We start from the raw sequence: 19541 nt of genomic DNA, 5'->3' as shown, positions 1-19541 counted from the left end.
TCTGGTTGTCCCATAAGACAGCCCCTACGGAACAACGGACCAAGATGGCTGAAGGGTGCCATCGTTTGAGTTGAACATTCTCCTAAAGGCAGCTCTGATTTGCAGCAAATTTTCCACTAAAAATGCTGTCCCTTAGGAGAGTGACCAGCGCTTTGACTAGAAGAGGACGTGTTGTCGCTCTACGTGCAAGCTTTAGCCAAACGCATCGTTTGGTTCGTCGAATATCAGCTGTGTCCTGGACAGAAAGGTTCGCGCAGGTTTCACAGCTTTGGGATTATTGCCCTTTCTTTGTATGGAAATTTTCATTCAGGTTATTGGCCAGTCACTTCATTCGACACTTTTGGACTTGTTTTTCGTTGCAGCACAAGAACAAGCTTTGCGAGGCGAGTAGTTCCTGCGGTGTCAGACAAGAGATTGTATAGCTCTGATGGTGAGTGCTGTACACTCTGTAATGTAGCATAATTTATGGCTATCTCATGTATTCCTCATCTATAACGTTGATTTTTTACTGGTAGCTTGGATGTCTCTCATATATAGTCATAGATATCTTCCACTGTGCTCAGGAATGCTGAATTATGTCGCATCTCAAAAAGAAGTAGATTTAGTGGCATGTAAGCACTCTTGTACAAAGTAAACTGGTTTTATTACTTACTCCTTCCCAAGTTCAACAAAAGTAACAACAATTTTTATTTCCTTTTTGCATTTAAAAGTTAGAATGAAATTGGTTTTCCCAAGGACTTTTCTGTAAGTCGAATAATTTTAATATAGAAATACCTAGTGTTATAAACCAGCCATTAATCAGCTATAGATACCGATTCTCTAGCCAGCTATATTGCATAGCAGCTGGTACTTAAGGACAATTGTAATCTTTGAATGTTGCAGAAGCTTTGATGATCACAGACACAACATTTATTTCATGCCTGTAAAATAAAAATAATGATTTACACTACAATTTACTGATATAGTATGATTTACAGGTATATGTTAATGACAACCTTTAGAAAATGACAATTTGTGTCTACATAGCTACATGCTTGGCTCAGCTGTGCATGTGTATGAGTAAATACTAACTAAGATATCCTTTTTTAAATTTCCAGGTTACCCAACGCATACAAAAGTTCCCCTTCCTGCGCTTTCGCCCACTATGGAGGCGGGGACGCTCGTGAGTTGGGAGAAGCAGGAGGGGGATGAGCTGGCAGAGGGCGACTTGCTTGCACAGATAGAGACAGATAAGGCGACAATGGAGTTTGAGACTCCTGAAGAAGGCTTCATTGCCAAGATTTTGATCCCTGCTGGCTCAAAAGATGTCCCTATCGGCAAGCTATTGTGCATTATTGTGCCAAATAAGGAGGACGTGGACAAGTTCAAGAACTTTACTGTGGATGACGCAGAGGTAGCTGTTTATAATTTCTTGCACATGAACTCTAATTTATGATTTATACAATAGTATTTCTGAGAAAACAACATTCTCTTATTACCTTACAATGACTGTAGATTTCTATAGCTCTGATTTATACAGCAGTGTTTACATGTAAAACTTTTGCTCTCTCATCATCTTTTTAAAATATATTTTCATATATAATTGGATTTGGATTTGTTGACAGAAGTGCCTCTTTCACTTAGCAATAATACATAAAGAGATAAATAAAAGTCTATTGAAATTGGAAAAAAGACAGCCAGGGAAACATTTTTCCAGTAAAATTATATTTTTGGGTAGAAATTTATTTTCAATGTTTGCAGTTTATGTGTTTCTTATATTTTAGGGTGCCGCTGAGTCTCCTCCTCCCCCTCCTCCTCCTCCTACCAAGGCAGCTGCACCTCCCACCCCTCCAGCAGCATCTCCACCCCAACCAGCCACGCCCTCACCCCCTGCAGCGGCTGCTGCACCTTTTGCAGGTGGGAGGGTAATGGCAAGCCCCTTAGCGAAGAAGATGGCCCAAGATCAAGGAGTCAGCTTGTCTGTGAGTACAGTGACAAAATCTTGTTATTTTCCAATGTGAGGCAGAACCACTGGCCACATACAGAAAGGATGTGGAGTCCCTAGATTTTGGCCTTGCCTTCCAGTTTCATCACAAATAGTTGTGGTAGAATGGAAAAAATTATCTGTTTCATTGTCAAATCTTGTTAAAATCTTGTAAGTCATTATTAACCCAAAATATCATGTTTAGCCAAAATCTCTCTAAGCTCCCTTTATTTCCATGTGCAATAGTTTGTGGCCCCTGGCACAGTATTGCCCTGGTCTGTTATGCATTCATAGCAAGACTTTCTGTGGATTAAATCAAAATGTTCTACTGTGCAAAATAAGGGGGGAGAAGTCTTCTCACGGTCAAACTTTCTGCTGAAATCCATAGACACTTGCTATGCAGAATGAGGTCTGTTTGAAATTAGCTTCATTTAAAAAAAAGGTATTGATGGATATCTTCCAATTCACATAATCACTTTGGAGACCTATTTTTTTGTACAGTATGTGTTTCATTGAGGAGGAGTTGGAATCCAACAAATGTATGTGCAATATGACTTTTAAAAACATATCAAGCAATCTTCCTTCTAACTTTGCTTTTATCCAGGGCATTCCTGGATCTGGTCCTGGTGGTAGAATAACTGCAGCCGATGTGCAGACAGCTGCCTCAGCTGCTCTTGCTGCACAGCCAACCCCTGTGGCTGCAGCTCCTATCCCAGGTGAGATCTAGAATCAGTGACATTGCTAGAAAAACATTATTACAAGAGCAAGCCTTTGCAGGCTGGGAAAGGTTTTGCTTTAAAATCTGTTTCATTAATTATGAAATGCACTACAGCTCTCCTGTCTGGGCATGTGTTGTGATATATTAAATACTAGTCATACCCCCTCTGACAATTACTTCTTGTCTCTGAGACTTTCCCCTATTTATTGTACTATCCTATCTTTAACACATCTGTCTTGAAGGTACTGTATATGAGGACATTCCACTGTCTAACATGCGACAAGTGATAGCTAAACGACTGCTGCAGTCCAAACAGACCATCCCCCATTACTATCTGTCTGTGGACATCAAGATGGATCAACTCATTGAGTAAGTGAGCTATCTTTTCAATGCTGCAATCAGTAATACCTTGATCAATGGAGGTGAGAGGTCATTTGATTGTGCACTCTTACACACTCTGAACTACTATCACTTTGAACTTATTAAAATCTGACATGAAGCTTATCTGATATGAAGCTTATCTGACATGAAGCTTATCTGATATGAGCTTATTATTGAGGGTTTCCTTTTGAGTTTTCCACTTGAGCGTGAGCATTCCCTTTTGAGCATTCCATTTGGGCGTTCCATTTTTAGTGTTCCCCTTCTGGCGTTCCATTTTTTAAAATAAATCCCGATAAACTTATGGGGATTCAAGAGCTAGTGTTAACAGTTAACTAATCGGATATCACTTTTAATGCAAAAAATGTGCATTCCAAATCAGGTTTTATTTTCTGTTTTTCAATTAAAATACAAAAACTATTTGGAGAAGTGCATTTTGATCTCGCAAAATGTAACGCACACATTACAATTTTTCATTACTAAATACTTGTTTTTTTTGTGTTAGGTGAAAATTTCTACCGAAATGCCACTGTTTAATTAATCTACGCCCTGAGATATACTCACTTGCCAAAAATCATTTAGCTACGTTAATGTCTTGGTAAAGGTAAATTTGACACCACTCTTTGTTTTTGTGGTTTTTGCAAAACCTGTATCAATAGTTCTTAAACTTTATTTGTGCAAAAAATATTTTTCCATAAATCGCATTAGAATGCGGCTAAAATATGCCTTTGCTGTTTCCAGTGACCTGTTGACCATGAATTTATGGCAAATCTTTGACTTTTCTAGCGTATTATTTTGAGGCGAGAACTCGAGCTTGTCGGGCGTAACCTTGAGACGGGTTTTAAGATATCGCCTTCAAATTTTCAGGATCTGATAGATAATTATGCCATGTCATAAAGTGTGTGAGGAATTTGCAAGTATATGCGCAATAATGCGAAGGTGCTTTACGCTCTAGAGTAAACTCTGTACTAAGTTTGAGTTTGAGGCCTCAAAACTTAAACACAGAATTAGCTATTGCAAAAATAAAACTTGCATGAGATAATTCAATCTTTTATCTTTTATTTTAAATATAGTTTGTACATGTAGTGAAAATTGCGGCGCGAGAATATTTTTTCCGCAATCACGTCGCTTACCTTTACCAAGACCTTCAATCATTTAATTTTTCTTCAGAAACAAACACTTTTTTTAGCTGGTTGTCAATTGGGTAGCAACTCTGGCACGTAGCCTTTAACATACCTTTGTTATTATACAGGATCCGTAAACAGTTAAATGACCAAGGCAAGGGATCCTACAAGCTATCAATCAATGACTTTATTGTCAAGTCGTGTGCCCTGGCTTGCAGACAGGTCCCTGAGGCCAACTCATCGTGGATGGGAGACTTTATAAGAAGGTATACACTTCTGATTTTGTTAATTTTTGTACCACTGAAGTGTATTTTAACCTCCCTGCTAGCTGAGGCCTCTTCCAGAGAAATAAAAGAGAATATTTTAACCTGAAAGTTTATCTTTTTATTCATTTCTTTGCACTTAGCACTGAAAAATAAAAACAAGTCCTTCAGCAGAACACAGTATTTAGGAGTGGGGCCCCTTCTTCCTTTTCTGCTTAAAAATTAAAAGAAATAAGGCAAAAAAAGTGAAAAAATGAGAAAAAAAATTAAAAGCCACTTTTTTTAAAACCCTTGCGTCAGCCAATCCTTATTTGAATTCTTGGATATTGAATCTTGTTCTCTAGGTATGAAAATGTAGATGTTTCTGTCGCCGTCAGTACTGACAATGGTCTGATCACTCCCATTGTTTTCGATGCTGATAAAAAGGTTCGTGTTCTTCAATATTAATTCATTCCCTTTTAATCTTTAATGAAATATTTAATTCTGACAAATCATGCTTACAACATCAACGCCTGTTACAAGAATTTGATTTAAAGCAAATCATCTACCATCTTCAGGCTGTGTTTGACTTTTTTTATTATCCCCTTTACAGGGACTGTCTTCAATAAGTGGTGATATAACTTCACTTGCTGAAAAGGCAAGGGCTGGCAAGCTACAGCCGCAGGAGTTCCAGGTATGCTATTCACATTTTAATGTTCTCATTGGAGTCCACCCACACAATAAGTGCAGATGGAAATCTATCAAATGTAGCCTTAGAAGTTTCAAAGCGACTACCACAGATGCTAGTTATAGCGCTTTTAACTTCTAATTTCCCCGCTCTAAATGGTACCAGTTATTAGGCAATCAAGTCTAATCTTGAAATCCTGAGAAAGACATACAGTTTCTAAAATATGCATTTTTTAACAGTATGTTACAAATTCTTTCTCAGGGCGGTACTATTACCATCTCTAATCTTGGCATGTTTGGAATAAAAAACTTTGCTGCAGTTATAAATCCTCCCCAGGTAAGGAAAGTTCTCAATAGAGTTGCATATTAGCCTATTTTCCCAGCCTCCAAAAAAATATTATATAGGTATATATTTTCTGCTTCCCTCACAGTACATTAAAGGGCCGTAGCAGGGGGTGGGGCATTGTGTCCCCAAATATTGAAAATATATATAAGGGGCGTGGCTGTGCCCCCACAACCTTCTTGATTGTTTCCTGTACCATACCCCCAGAGGCCTGCTACGGCTCTGCATTATGGATATACTAGGGACATTCCAATTTGTCGACTGCACATTCTATTTTCCCCATTTTTCAGGCATGTATTCTTGCCGTGGGTGGAACAGAGAAGAGAGTCCTTGCGGATGAAACCAGTGAAAAGGGGTAAGCTTCTGTCTTAATTCTCAATCAAACGGAGATGAGGGTTGATGAGACTTCCAGCTGTAATGACTCTTTGACCATATGCACTCGCATTCACTTTTAACATGTTCAAATTTTGACATGAGAGTTGTCACTATTTGATTGTATGATTAAGAGCATTTTGGTCAGCAATGGAAATCTCATTGACTCTAATTATCTCTCATATCCGTTTTATCAAGGCTTTAAGCTTTATCCATTTTCACATATCTGAAAGCAGTTTTTTTATACTCCTGGCATTGTAACAGGATACAGTATATGAGTCTAGTGATGTCCATAATAACAATAATCCTCATTAAAATGAGTATGTATCTTCTTTTCCAGATACAGTGTCGGTAATGTGATGTCTGTCACCCTAAGCTGTGACCACCGTGTTGTCGACGGTGCTGTAGGTGCACAGTGGCTGGCAGTTTTTAAGAAGTACCTGGAAAACCCAATGACCATGTTGCTATAGGAACGAACAGATGAAGAACACTTTCCCTTTAACCATCCACCGCTGGTTGTCAGGCAAACAGCAGTGCTTTTGGCAGAAATAACCGAAATATATTTTACATAGTTTTGTGACCACCCTGATGATGGGGTACCCTGTGTGGAGGACTTTCAAACATATAACCATAGACCTTTGATGGTTATGGAAGAAGCAGGAAAAGCTACCTAAGATAATGCCTGTACGTAAGAGTATGGGTATTTCTGGTAAAATCACAGGATGAAGCTGTATGTGAAAGGTTTTTATTCTTAAAAGGATTCTGATAAGATCTGAAATAATACCAAATTAAATAAAGTTGATGATATCTAACAATTTAGATTTGCTGAGTGTTGGTGTGTGCATTGTTATGGTCATTGATTTTGGTTGGCGTTTCTTTAGTTTGGGAGAGTTCAGCTCCCCAAATTCTATATTTGTTTCTGACCACGCTACCCCCCTCCCCCTCCTTCCCTTATTTCACTTCGCTTCCCCTGTCTTTGTGGAGAAGTGTCCTCTGCAAAGGAAACTGCAGGATTACGATGGATTTTTTCAAGGTAGACTATTGTATGAATAATGCATCATGAATATGGTAAATTCTGATCAACACACTTGCTGCTTTTGAATATTTATTTTAATTTACATAACACTTGGTATTTCTAAAATAAACTATATTTACAATATGTACTTGTTAGGTTAAAAATGTCCATGCTCACTAGAACTATATAGAGTTCACACATGGTTATATCATTATATGCTTATATCATTAGAGTGATTTTCAAATTTTCCTGTGCAACAAAATGTAATTGTTGTAATTGTTAAGTGTAATAGCCAAGCCAGAACAAAAGAGAACAAAGACATTACAGTGTATTAGTACTAAATAAATTTAATAGTATTTCACAGGTTTTTGAAAAACACTATTACCATATTAAAGAAACAATCACAGGTTTATGGTTACCCTCTATATTTCAGTACTTGACTAATCAAATAAAAACTGAAATATTTCTTAATTATCATTTAGGTGTACTGGAATTTGCAATGATAAAGTAATCTGTTTTAGTCTGCCATGGAGGGTTGGGGGAGGGGTTTGTTGGGGGAAAGGATGTGAGCACACATACAGTATCCACTCTAAAAATCCTGTATCCACCCCTTATATGTGTATGTCCTCAGTAATCCATAGTAACTATGTAGATGTAGAGAATGGTACTTCCCCTGACAATAGACCATTATCACACTAAATAAACTAGGAAATATTCACAATTGTCAGGAAAAGAACTGTGAATTCATATTCCCTATGTCATTAGTATAACTTCACCTAGCATCTAGCTTTCCACTTTTTTTACCGTCGTCCATCTTAGTGACTGTTAGTAAGTGTGGTAAAGAAAAGGTTCCTGCTGCTTGGGCATCCTGAGCGGCAGCCACGTGATCTGCCCCGTCTCGAGTATCTCCTTGGAGTCAAGACCATCAAGGTGTTGCACTTGTCGGCGGACATACTCCACCATGCTTGCTAGCTGTACTGCATCTGTTCGGTTATCATGGAACATGTTCCTAAAGAATAAAATTTTAATGATGAAGTGTTTTCTTTGTTCCTGGCATTCTGAGTCTAAGAGAGTCGTTTGCAACAAAAATTAGGGTACCCACCAACCAGCTAGTCTAACGGATTTTTCTAAGTAGCCTGAATAGTGTACATTTGTGCAATAGTGTACAATAGTGTACTGTATTTGTGAAATGTTTGTATATTGGTCCATTTTATATCATTTGTCACTATTGGATCTGGAGTGTTGTAAAAATACCTCCACAAAGCTGCAGCTAACACACGATCATGCGAGAGAAGTCCCTCATCATATGCAAAAATCAGTCCATAAAACTCCTGAACTAACTCATGCAAACTCTCACGCACCACAGTCGAGTCGATTTGCTGTTGAGAAATAAAAGATAACATCAAAATCTCAAAAACTCTGAAGCTGGTATAATATTATTGCACATATGTTGGGCAATATCAAAGTAGTCTGAGATTTAAGGACACTCCAAGCTGTATAAATTTGATATTCTGCCAAGATAATGCTGATCATGCCAAAAAGAAAGCATGCCCCCACCCTCCCTGGTGAGGGTAGCCATGTACCCACCCCCATTATCTTCATCCTGGCTTCGACATCCTGCCACATGATCGAAACCAGCTTCCTGTACAAGTACTGACCATCTTTACCTTCACGCTTCAGCCTCACCAGGCACATCCTACAACAAGGGATTGTGGATTTATCTTGGAGGAAATGAATGAGAGAAGGCAAACAATAAAAGGGGGAGAGAGGGGAGGGAAAAATGACAAGAGGTAGGGTAGGGGTTAGAGAAGTGGGCAAGAAGTTTTAAGGGGTGCAATAGAAAGAAAGATGTGGGTAAGAAGCAAAAATTTGCAAGGGGATGATTGTGCGTTATACCATGCCTAAAATGGGAAATTAATTTCTAATCATGTTGACTAGTTTGTTTACTCTTTTTTTAAGAGATAAAACATGGAAAGTCTTAAGACTAAGTAGGATAGTAAATTGAACTTTATTGGCGCAATGATAATCAAAATACTAAGAAAGCCAAAAACTCCAGAGATACTCTATTCTGGGCAACATATGTAGAATCTCGGACCTTTTCTTACTAACGTACTAAGGACAGATAGAAAACTATAGAAAAAAGATACCCGTGCCTTACTGACTAACGTACTAAGGACAGTTAGAGACATAGAGAAAAGAGATACCCTTGCCTTACTAACTGACTGACTAATGTACTAAGGACAGATAGAGACATAATAGAAAAGAGATACCCTTGCCTTACTAACTGACTAACGTACTAAGGACAGATAGAGAACTACCAAAAAGAGATCAAATGTGTGCGTAGCCAGGATTTGTCAAGGAAGGATTTGAGGAGCAGAGGGGGAGAAGGGAGGGAGGTATGTAGCGCCATACATTTTATATGCCATGTTTCAAACTTAAGAGTAAACTACTTTTTTGGTGATTGTGGATGGAGTACATGCCCCTAAATAGTCACTTACCAGATATGCAGCTGGTTTATAAGGAACCAAGACTGAAAAGTATCTGGCATGCCGCAAGCTGAAATGCACAAAACACAAAATTAACGTCAAGCAAATTGGTAAAAAGATAATTTGGTATTCCATATCATTAATAATTTAATAATAATAATGTATTGCATTTATATTGCGCAATTATCAATATAAAAATTTCCAACTGCGCATTAAAATATCATGCAAAATAATTTGACTACAGTTGGTAATTTGGAAAAGCTATTGAAAATGCTTGTAGCTTAGACTTGTAAAGCCCAACTTTGATACACATGAATGTACAGCTTGACATGCTTTTAAAGCAAATAAAGGGCTCTTCCAGTTCCTACCTCTGAAAAAGTCCTCATAATTAATGCCCTCTACACAGCATTTGTACATGGCCATTGCACTCCGTGTCAGCACCTACAAGAAATGCACAGCCTTATCAAATACAAGACAACAAGACAAAACAACACAAGAGAGCAGACGACGGACAATGTGAGAGACAGAAAGAGATACAGACAAACAGAGTTCAGAGAGAGAGAGAGAGAAAGAGCAAAGACAGACGGACTGACAGACACAGGCGAACAAATAAACAGACAGGGAGACAGATACAGAGATAAAGAGAGAAATAGGGAGAAACAGACAGACAAACAAACGGACAGACAGATGGACAGTGACAGACAGACATGCAGACAGACAGAGACAGCCAGACAAGCCTTTGCTTATTCAAAATGTTTTTTATATCCCCTTTAGAGTTCCAGAAAGCAGAGTGTTTTACTGTGTTCATTGGCCTTTACACTGCACAGGATACTGAATATTGCATAGCCTGTGTACATTATTTGTTGAGGGAAGAGATGACTGTATACAGACTAAATGATGCAGTGAATCAAAACGACCTCATAACTCGCACACATTTTTTTCCTTACTTACAGAGCTCTTAGAGTAGAACCCTCCAAGCCGCCCAACAATCTTCATCAGCTTCAGACCAACTGTGTCCTGCTGTTCTTGAGGCAATGTTGCTTCAGCGTCGGCTTGAGAACCCTGTACCAATTTATAAAATTAAAATATTTGTGAAGGTATTAACTGAATATGTTGTGGATGCAACGCTGAAAGTTACTGTGAAAAACAACCCTGAAAAATGTTTTGATTTTTGCATTTATCTGCTTACCTGAGGTACTCTAAAATGGTAAGCTAAGCCATCGCGAACAACAATCTCCCTATAAGCTTTTATGTTTCCTCTTAAACCATTATTTCCAATTGAACTCAAGTGAGTTTAAAAAATAGTGGTTTTGCACCCTCAATTCTTGTCTCTTTTGGGGGTGGCATAAAGGGAGAGTTTGATTGTTAGTGTGGTAAAAAAGCACTATTCTTAAAAAAGGCAGACATGAAATACAAAAACTTGATTGTAGCCTGGACTTACTGACCTCAACTGAAGAGAGATGTCTGGTAGAACATATGGTCCAGGAATTCTTCGTGTTTCCATTAAAAATGGAATTGCACTGCGTTGAGTTGCCAAATGGTGAAGACACCTGCATTGTCTGTAAATATTTCGCATTTCTCAAAATACCAGAGATCTGAAAACAAGACAAATGTGGAGTGAATTTAACAAAGTTACAACTGTTGGGAACTTTTTTTGATTTATAACTGCAATCAATCTAAAGTACATATCTATATTAAGTAATTAACTAATTTGTAATATTTTAAATTCTAAATAGCTATAGTTTACTTATCTACTTAATTTTTTTTATTATCTGTTCTGAGAGTTCTCAGTGTTTTTAATAACTGTTCATGTGTTTTCCACCTTTAAATAAAGGCTAGTATTACATATAATCATTGTATTTATTATCATCTATCATCATAAACTGGGGTCATTTTGCAAACAATTTCTGTATTCGTAATCCACCACAATGACCTACTTTAAGTAAACAAACAAACAAATGTCTAAAAAAGAAATATCTGTAAAACATTCCCACCCAACCCGCAAAAATACCCTGGCCATGCATATTTGATTACACACTGGCCTTATCAAGATAATCATTATAATAAAAACGCATTCTTACCAGGTGCACTGTGAAATAAAACTCATTATTTAAACATTTCATGGAAAATATTACACTTATTTCTAAGATTTCATAAGCAGTTGTTACTAGAGTCAACTTCAAAATGTGGATACTAAATGTTGCGTCGGATTACATATGGCGCCCACCAAGCCAAGACACAGGCTGGTTATGTAATCTGGCGGTGACCAAATAAAATACATTTTACAGGACAGAATACCTACCTTAGAATAAGACCCTGACGATCCCATGCATCTCGCAATGTTCACTATCCGCGGGGCAAATAAACCGCTCATGGTTTTGCCGCTCGACTGATTTCCAGCTTAAGGCACTTGTAGTTTTCGGAGTGGGAGAGATGGTTTTGCGAAGAAAAATGCTGTTTGGTTCTTGAATTCTTCTAGTCTACAATTTTTCGAGTTTTCTTGAATAAGACAGCACTAGTATTTTTGGATAAATATAAGTTATCGGTGTAGCACATAAAGTACTATTGCTTTTGCGAACCGGGAAGAAAAACACGGTTATAAAATGCGTGGTATCGGGCCGCCATCTTGTTACAAGAATAACCTCGTTGTGGTGTAAAAGGACGAGTACAATAACAATTCTCTGAAGTCTGGGCACCAGTAAATGAGGCTCCGGGGGGGAGGGGGGTGTATATTTAGCACTCTCATTAGGGATGGGTGGTGATAAATATATCATCTAGAAGCGGGGTAGGGAGGGGGAACATATGCCCCATTTCCAGTTTTCTCCCCTTACGCCTCATGCATATTCACTTGAGGATTATTTTTGACAAGATGGCGAACGACGAAGAGGTCATCTCAATCGTCAAGAAAAACGTTACTCGTATCGATAATATCCCTACTCTAGTCTCGCATCTTTTGCCCGATGAGTCTTCAAGTAATCTCTGTGCTGTTATTATACCGGGAAATCCCGGCCTCATAGAATATTACGACGATTTTATAATTTCGTTGTTTCAATGGAGCGGGAAAACCCTACCGATCTATGGAGTATCTCACGCAGGTAAACTGAAAAATAAGGTTTGGTGTTGAAAACAAATGTTTATTATTCCTTAAAAGACTTGTGATCTTGTAGAGATTCACTGAGGAATTTCTATTCCATTTTTTAGTTTTCCAAATTTTTTTGTATTGTGTGAAATGTTATTGACAACCAAGGCACTTTTCATTAGTGTAAAATTAATGAAGAAATATATTTTCCTGCCTAATTGGCCGACTCGGTATAAACTTAGATTAAAATCTTCCTTTACTGATTGTTTAGATATACATTACTGCTTTTTTGTGGTTAACTTACATTTCACAGTTTCTTGGCCTGAAACTTACACAAAAATTTCCAACAAATACGTTCAAATGTTTCAAGATTGGGGGTATTGAATATTAAAAAGTCTACTCCAGAAAAGGTATTGGATTTTTTTTGTCATTTCAAGATTGGAGGAGAGGTGTCATTAATAAGTAATCACATATTGTCTGCTTTTATCAAGTGGATAGCTTTTCCACATTTAAATTGTGGTTCACAATATATTTTTTTTAGTAAACCATCAATTATTTACAGCTCTATGCTATGCCTTATCACATAGTGTGCTGATCATTGATTGAGATTGAGTGTCATGAAGTACAGGTTATTTTATTTTTCTGTATGATTTGAAAAAAAATTAGAAGGGGAAAAGGTGGGTTGAGAATTCAATTGTGGTTGTTTAAATATAATAATGGCTTTGGAGATTAGACCTACAGAGGGTTGATAGGCCTTGGGATATGCCCAAAGGCATGGTTTGAAAAATGTTAAGTTCTTATATATGAAAGATAGTGTCACTCAAAATTTTTATTAATTACAACCATCATCATTATAAGTAACACCGTGCTTTTACATATCAAGTCACCCTCTTCCTCTGACTTCTTTTAATTGTTGGAGACCACTATTTTTCCACTTAACCCAGATCTGACCTACTACAGCAATGTAAGAAAAAATATATAATTATAGCCTTTTATTAAATTGTCAATAGAGTTTGCAATTCTTTGAATCAAAAAGCCTAGATTAAATGGTGTGCCATAATTTTATCGTGCCAATCTAGAAGAGTTATAATGAGGCTAGCACACCATTTATTTTGCACAAAATTGAATTAATGAGAAGCTTGACCCCATGGAACCACTCTATGGGTAAAGCTCATCTGAAACAGAATGGCAGGGGCTCTGGCACATCACTTTATCTAGGCCTGAGAAAAGTTATGGATGACTCATCTTTGAACTAAGGAACATCATAGGCATTATTATAGATTAACTTTGTTATTATCATCACATTCAGCTTTATAAAGCACCATCATAGTTATCAATTACAAACACAAATTGCAAATATCGTCATCATCACCATCGTTTAATCTAGGCCTAAGAAAAGTTATGGATGACTCATGTTTGAACTAAGGAACATCATAGGCATTATTATAGATTAACTTTGTTATTATCATCGCATTCAGCTTTATAAAGCACCATCATAGTTATCAATTACAAACACAAATTGCAAATATCGTCATCATCACCATCGTTTAATCTAGGCCTAAGAAAAGTTATGGATGACTCATCTTTGAACTAAGAAACACAGGCATTATAATAGATTAACTTTATCATTATCATCACATTCAGCTTTATAATGCAACATCATAGTTATCAATTACAAACACAAATTGCAAATATCATCATCATCATGATCGTTTAATCTAGGCCTAAGAAAAGTTATGGATGACTCGTCTTGGAACTAAGGAACACTGGCATTATTATAGATTAACTTTATCATTATCATCACATTCAGCTTTATAATGCACCATCATAGGTATCAATTACAAACACAAATTGCAATATCATCACCATTGTTATTAAAATACACCTCATGCATTTCTTTTTTTCTAGGGCATTCCCCTATCTTAGCAGACTATTCAAAGCAAGATGAGGAAGCCTCACCGGAATGCACCATCTGCACGGGAACTTACTCTTTACAAGAACAGATCAAGCATAAACAAGACTACATAGAAAATCATATTCCACCATCGATGAAGATAGTCCTGATAGGGCACTCTATAGGGGCTTACATTGCTTTGAAACTACTAAAGGAGAGCAGTAGAGCTGCAGACATTGTAAAGCTTATCCTTCTGTTTCCCGCCATTGAGAGGATGGCTGCTACACCTAATGGAAGAATCATTACCCCAATAGTGAACTACTTTAAATGGTTTGCAGTTTCTACAGTATCCGTAGTGTCATACTTGCCAACGTCCTTCACTCGGCTGTTGGTAAGATGGTGGTTTAGTGGCAAGAATACAACAAATAGTGTGGTGGATACAACTATGAAGTTACTAACCTCTGATGCCAGTAATAACTGTTTGGGAATGGCATACTGTGAAATGCAAGAAGTTCAAGATCTTGATACTGAGGTAGAGTTTGCTCTATTTTCATAATTAATTCATTGATTCAAGGGAGGAATTATCTCTAAATGGGCAGGATGGTTGGGCTTAGAGGTAAACCAAGGTTTTAAAGTAGGGGTTGGGGATGGTATGACTTTTGTAGAAACCTAAAGTTACATGCCCCTCCCCCTCCCATATTCTGATTCCACAATGATCTTTGTGCATCCTTTCCGTTAATAGGTGATAGGTAACAATCTAAAGAAGATTATATTCTACTATGGATCATCAGACCAGTGGGCTCCTGTGTCATACTATGAAGAACTCAAGTCTAGATTCCCAGAGGGGGAAATCTATCTATGCCAGCGAGGATTTGAACATGCTTTTGTTCTGAGTGCATCTGTGGAAGTGGCAGAGATGGTCTGGGGATGGATTGAAGGCATGGCTCCCTATGAATGACAAACAGTACTCAAGAGGGTGATGGACTATTAGGGTTATTTCAATAATAATATAACAGTAATATACAATTGGCAATCAGGTTTCCATGGCCCCTCCCTCTTTGCTATTTTGGTTCCAAATAGTGATAAGGCCCTGTGGAGTTGGACGATATAATGGTTGGTGGTATTGTGATGTGTGTAACATTTTTAAGATGTCATTCTACAGACTCTGCTAAGGGGCCGACCATTTTAATTTTGAGGGGGGGTGGATGATTTTTTTTTTAATATCCTGCATGGCCTGAAGGGCTGGAAAAAATATCCTGCATCAATTGGTGGATGAAAAAAAAATATCCTGCACACACAAAAACGTCCACCCCCCCCCCAACACACACACACACACACCTCCTCAAAAGTCAAATGGTTGGCCCCTAAGTACATTTTAAAAGTAATGCAAGGGCTTACAAAATATTATTTTTGGGTTGGCACAATTCAGAAACATTAAGAAAATAATGGAGGCACAGCCACGCCCATATTGGTCATTTTCATATAATTTTTGAAACTAATGCCCCACCGACAAGTACGGTCCTGAGATATTGCATTTTTTGGCGGCCCCGAAGACATCATCACACACCTAGTACACTTAGCTCTAAATAACAAACGCCTCTTGCATCGGAATCGCTTCCAAGTTTTTAAGAATACTATATAGATTTGAATTGATAACTATTATTCATATGGCTCTTTTTTACAAATTTATAGAAAGTTGCCGGGTATCTAGTATTTGGGGATTCACTCTCGGGTTTCTAGACACTTCGTTTCATTTAATAACGCAATGTATATAAGTACATTTCCATGTAATTTTGTTATTTATTTATTGATTTTTATGATAATATACAATGTCAAAATGAAATTGAGATACGAAATAAAGCATGCCTTTTATCCTTGACTTTTTTATTTCTTTGAACAATGGTGAAGTAAAACAAGAACCAAACCACACCCTTCACCACCACGCAGCATATTGTATAAACAACACAGCAACTCTGATATTTTTCTCTTTTTTTATATAATGATATCGGCGATGTCTTTTACGCGATTAGCAGACCAATTTCTAGTCACTGTAAAACTCCAGTTTACCCACGAATAAAAAAAAGCGTTCCGTTAACTAACCAATGAAGCAACTATTGCACGTCAATAAAATTCAACTTTCCAACACTGTTATCACAGTATTATCCCCCTCTTAATCTTTTGTATTTCTAGTTCTTCTCTGCAATGGCCACGCCCATTCAAGCATCTTTGCCTTCAAAATTACCAATACCCGTCACAGTTGTCAGTTCCTAGTAATGGGCTCTTGAAAAAGATGCGGAGTTGCTGGCCCTTCTCCTAAACAGTCCCCTCCCTGTGGTGTGTGCTAGTTGCCGTAGCTTCAATCCCCACAACGTTTCTCCGAGAAAAGGACTTCAAAATCTTTCCAAATTCTCTTCTTAAAGCTTTGTTAAAAAGGCCGTACACAACAGGATTAGAAGCCGTCGTCGAAGCTATTAAATAGTCGTAGAAAAGGTGCGCCCAGCGAGGTAAAAACACCCCAAACACAAAGAGTGTCCCTATGATGCAAACTGGCGTCCATAAGGCGAAAAACACCACGAGAACAGCGAAGACGACCCGGTTGATCTTCACTTCCTCGACTCCTTGTTTGAACCCGCGTACTCTACTGTACAGCGGTTTTTGTGTCAGCGCAGGCGCGACCGTTAGTTCATGGCTCCGAACCTTTCGGAAAACTTTCAAGTAACATACGGGAATAATGAACATAGGTGTAAGTATAAACAATGCAAAAGCTGACAACAGACAGGCCATTTGTAGTTCCCTTGTAGGGAACCGAGGAACACAAAATAGATGAGGCCCAAAATGAAACTGCACACCGAGAAACTGCGGTATACCTGCGAAAAAGAAAATGCACCCTAATAAGGCAAATACCATAGTTATTATTGTATTCTTTTTGGAAAAGAATATTCTGTAGAGGTTGGGTTTGACTACTCGGAAATACCGATTCAGTGCCGTCAATGACACGAGAATTAACGAGAAGCCTCCCCATATAAGGAGTGCAGTCCCTTGAACGGCGCATGTCACATTCCCATAATGCCATTCGCCAGTCATTGCGGAGCCAATGGAAAGGGGAAGAAAGACAACCGCGAATGTCAGGTCCGCTATGGAAAGCGCTAGAATGTACATGTGGGTTTCTGTTCGCAGTGATCTGTTTCTGTACACAGCTAGGCAGACAAAAGTATTCCCTATGAGAGCGGAAACCTCGATAATCAAGAAAAGCAGTGATTCCAGTGCTATGGCGATTGTTGAACGATTTTGAGTTTTGTCAAACCAGTTTTTGATATCCTTAAGATTTGTAGCCTCATCCATTTTACTGTGTCTGTTAAAGTGAAATCTTTCCTTTGATTTTTAGCCTTTTTCTTCAAGCCCAGTTGTCGCCTAACTTGCGACTTATATCTTATGTGTTTTGTAGAGTTTCCGTATTATCACCAAATCAATACTTCAAGTTGTCTGTCACATGATGTTTCACCAGTTTTACATTTGAAAATAATTAAACTGTCGACGAAAGAACATTTCTCTCCTTGTTCGTTCGGGAATATGTCGTGATCTGATTCAGTAGCAATTGTCATACAAGTTAAAGTTCTTTTAACGGTCACAGCAAATCCGTTGGCTACGACTTGGTAACGGCCGTCAAATAAAACGACAGTTGAAACTAATTGTGTTCTCTAGGCTGCGTTTGCACTTTTCTCTATCAACGAAATTACGGATTTTTAGGGGTGTTAAAGTGAATATCACACCATTAAATTCTTCATTAAAAGTACACCATTTTGTTCATGAGGAAACGTTGTTTTTTGTACCAGCAATTTGTTATTCAGGTTGTTTGAGAACGTCGCCCGAACGTCGTTATACTCTACATCGTTATACTTTTTAGGTAACTAACACGTTTTTACCCGGCCCTGTTTCGGTAAGTTAGAGTAAGATCTTTCTTGCGTACTCTTGTCTATGAGGATGTCACATATGTCTGTTCCCGTACATTTGTTTGAACACTTCCATTAGTACTCTCGACTTTATCAAACACAGTTTCTTCTTCAGAAAACAGTCGAAATTAATAACCCACAAATTTGACAATCACCCCTTTTTTCACTTCTATACTTGTTGCGTTTCGCCGATTGGGTTAGGTTGATTTTCCTTTCACTTTAGCCTTCCCATCGTTCAATAACCAGTTTCAGCTCGTGATATCCATCATTTCCTTCCAGTAAGTTTGACTACGAGGAGGGCGCAAAGCATTTTGGTTCCAACAAAATGACGAAGACGATATGCCTTGTTGTCCAAATGCACTTTGAACCATTCAAGTGTCGAGGTTGTAGATGAAAAAAGGACAGGGTATCAACTGTATAAACTAAAAGGTCTATTTCATCAACGCTAATAAATTAACCCGCTCCTGACTGTTATAACTTACTGTTTTGGAGACGAAAGTAGAAATTAATTTAACAGGTTGAGTTAGAGCTTGTGTTATATCAAACATGAGGTAAAAAGGCTTGATCGCCAGCTGACATGATTTCCTTTCATCTATCTTCGTCAACTCCTTTTATTTATCATGATTGCTTCCTATGTTGACTTTTGGTCTCGACTTATAATCGGAATCTGACCAATATGAGGTTGGTTTCCTATTATATTTGACACCTTAAGAGAGTTTTTCTTTGTGTTTGTCTTGTCAGAAAGCATATTAATTCTCCCGTTGTGCTAGTGCCCCGCTGAATTAATAAATGAAACAAACTGATTGCTTTCTGCTTGCTTCCGCATAAAGCCTGATTTATCATATTATGAGAGTCGGCCAAGATGTTCGTGGAAGCAAAGGTACTCCTGGTATTTATGGGATAAACTTTGGGCGAAAAGACAAAGGGGGGAGGGGAGGGGGCTTACAGTGTTTAGCTGCCCCCCCCCCCCCCCTCTGTTGAATCACAGCCAACCACAGAAATCCCGGACAGACAAAGGCATCTATGAATTATACAGCTTATATTTTCAATGAAATTTGTCAATATTTTTTTAACTGTCGTCAACTGCTAAACAGCGTTCTGGCTTTCGTCTGTCAATCTAACGGGATTGGTGCTTTTTAATTGGTCAGGGCCTTTTGCGGAAAGGTGGAATATTTTAAAACAGTTTCAGTATTTGTCAATGAATATTAATAACTGCAGTTAGGTCGATTTCAAATCGGGGCGTCGTCTAAAAGGGCAATACAGAGAAGGCCATCAACTTTATTATTTCTT

General features: G+C 38.0%; 4 protein-coding genes across 4 annotated transcripts; 2 read left to right on the top strand and 2 right to left on the bottom strand.

The window, feature by feature from the left end:
- The first annotated feature begins 19 nt into the window (after positions 1–19).
- Positions 20–6642, top strand: LOC5505262 (dihydrolipoyllysine-residue acetyltransferase component of pyruvate dehydrogenase complex, mitochondrial). The gene is made up of 12 exons (XM_001626066.3): positions 20–247; positions 363–430; positions 1098–1393; positions 1764–1961; positions 2568–2679; positions 2924–3050; positions 4312–4449; positions 4791–4872; positions 5039–5119; positions 5375–5449; positions 5746–5810; positions 6168–6642. Exons 1-12 carry the CDS (start codon positions 123–125, stop codon positions 6295–6297), a joined length of 1497 nt encoding a protein of 498 aa, XP_001626116.3. The 5' UTR covers positions 20–122; the 3' UTR covers positions 6298–6642.
- A 277-nt stretch (positions 6643–6919) lies between these two features.
- LOC5505279 (ubiquinol-cytochrome-c reductase complex assembly factor 1) lies at positions 6920–11982 on the bottom strand. The gene is made up of 8 exons (XM_001626052.3): positions 11631–11982; positions 10774–10923; positions 10280–10390; positions 9697–9769; positions 9341–9398; positions 8430–8538; positions 8097–8221; positions 6920–7851 (listed from the first exon to the last, which is right to left on the bottom strand). The coding sequence occupies exons 1-8, from the start codon at positions 11700–11702 to the stop codon at positions 7668–7670; spliced, it is 882 nt and encodes a 293-aa protein (XP_001626102.3). The 5' UTR covers positions 11703–11982; the 3' UTR covers positions 6920–7667.
- A 181-nt stretch (positions 11983–12163) lies between these two features.
- On the top strand, positions 12164–16173 carry LOC5505273 (lipid droplet-associated hydrolase). Its single transcript, XM_032373683.2, has 3 exons — positions 12164–12423; positions 14316–14833; positions 15044–16173. Exons 1-3 carry the CDS (start codon positions 12165–12167, stop codon positions 15257–15259), a joined length of 993 nt encoding a protein of 330 aa, XP_032229574.2. The 5' UTR covers position 12164; the 3' UTR covers positions 15260–16173.
- Positions 16082–19177, bottom strand: LOC116613074 (melatonin receptor type 1A). Its single transcript, XM_032373682.2, has one exon. The coding sequence runs from the start codon at positions 17641–17643 to the stop codon at positions 16615–16617; it is 1029 nt and encodes a 342-aa protein (XP_032229573.2). The 5' UTR covers positions 17644–19177; the 3' UTR covers positions 16082–16614.
- Between the last annotated feature and the right edge of the window lie 364 nt (positions 19178–19541).

This window comes from Nematostella vectensis, chromosome 11 (genome assembly GCF_932526225.1).
Source record: "Nematostella vectensis chromosome 11, jaNemVect1.1, whole genome shotgun sequence".
Classification (NCBI taxonomy): Eukaryota; Metazoa; Cnidaria; class Anthozoa; order Actiniaria; family Edwardsiidae; genus Nematostella; species Nematostella vectensis.
Note: the sequence above shows the minus strand (reverse complement) of the source record. Positions and strands in the feature narration are given on the sequence as shown.

Coding starts and splice junctions, on each gene's coding strand:
- LOC5505273 (XM_032373683.2), top strand. CDS start 12,165: ATGCATATTCACTTGAGGATTATTTTTGACAAGATGGCGAACGACGAA. Junction 12,424..14,315: donor CTATGGAGTATCTCACGCAG/GTAAACTGAAAA, acceptor CTTTTTTTCTAG/GGCATTCCCCTATCTTAGCA. Junction 14,834..15,043: donor TTCAAGATCTTGATACTGAG/GTAGAGTTTGCT, acceptor TTCCGTTAATAG/GTGATAGGTAACAATCTAAA.
- LOC5505279 (XM_001626052.3), bottom strand. CDS start 11,702: ATGAGCGGTTTATTTGCCCCGCGGATAGTGAACATTGCGAGATGCATG. Junction 10,391..10,773: donor GACATCTCTCTTCAGTTGAG/GTCAGTAAGTCC, acceptor AAATTGGTACAG/GGTTCTCAAGCCGACGCTGA. Junction 9,399..9,696: donor TTATGAGGACTTTTTCAGAG/GTAGGAACTGGA, acceptor TGTGCATTTCAG/CTTGCGGCATGCCAGATACT.
- LOC5505262 (XM_001626066.3), top strand. CDS start 123: ATGCTGTCCCTTAGGAGAGTGACCAGCGCTTTGACTAGAAGAGGACGT. Junction 431..1,097: donor GAGATTGTATAGCTCTGATG/GTGAGTGCTGTA, acceptor TTAAATTTCCAG/GTTACCCAACGCATACAAAA. Junction 1,394..1,763: donor TTACTGTGGATGACGCAGAG/GTAGCTGTTTAT, acceptor CTTATATTTTAG/GGTGCCGCTGAGTCTCCTCC.
- LOC116613074 (XM_032373682.2), bottom strand. CDS start 17,643: ATGGATGAGGCTACAAATCTTAAGGATATCAAAAACTGGTTTGACAAA.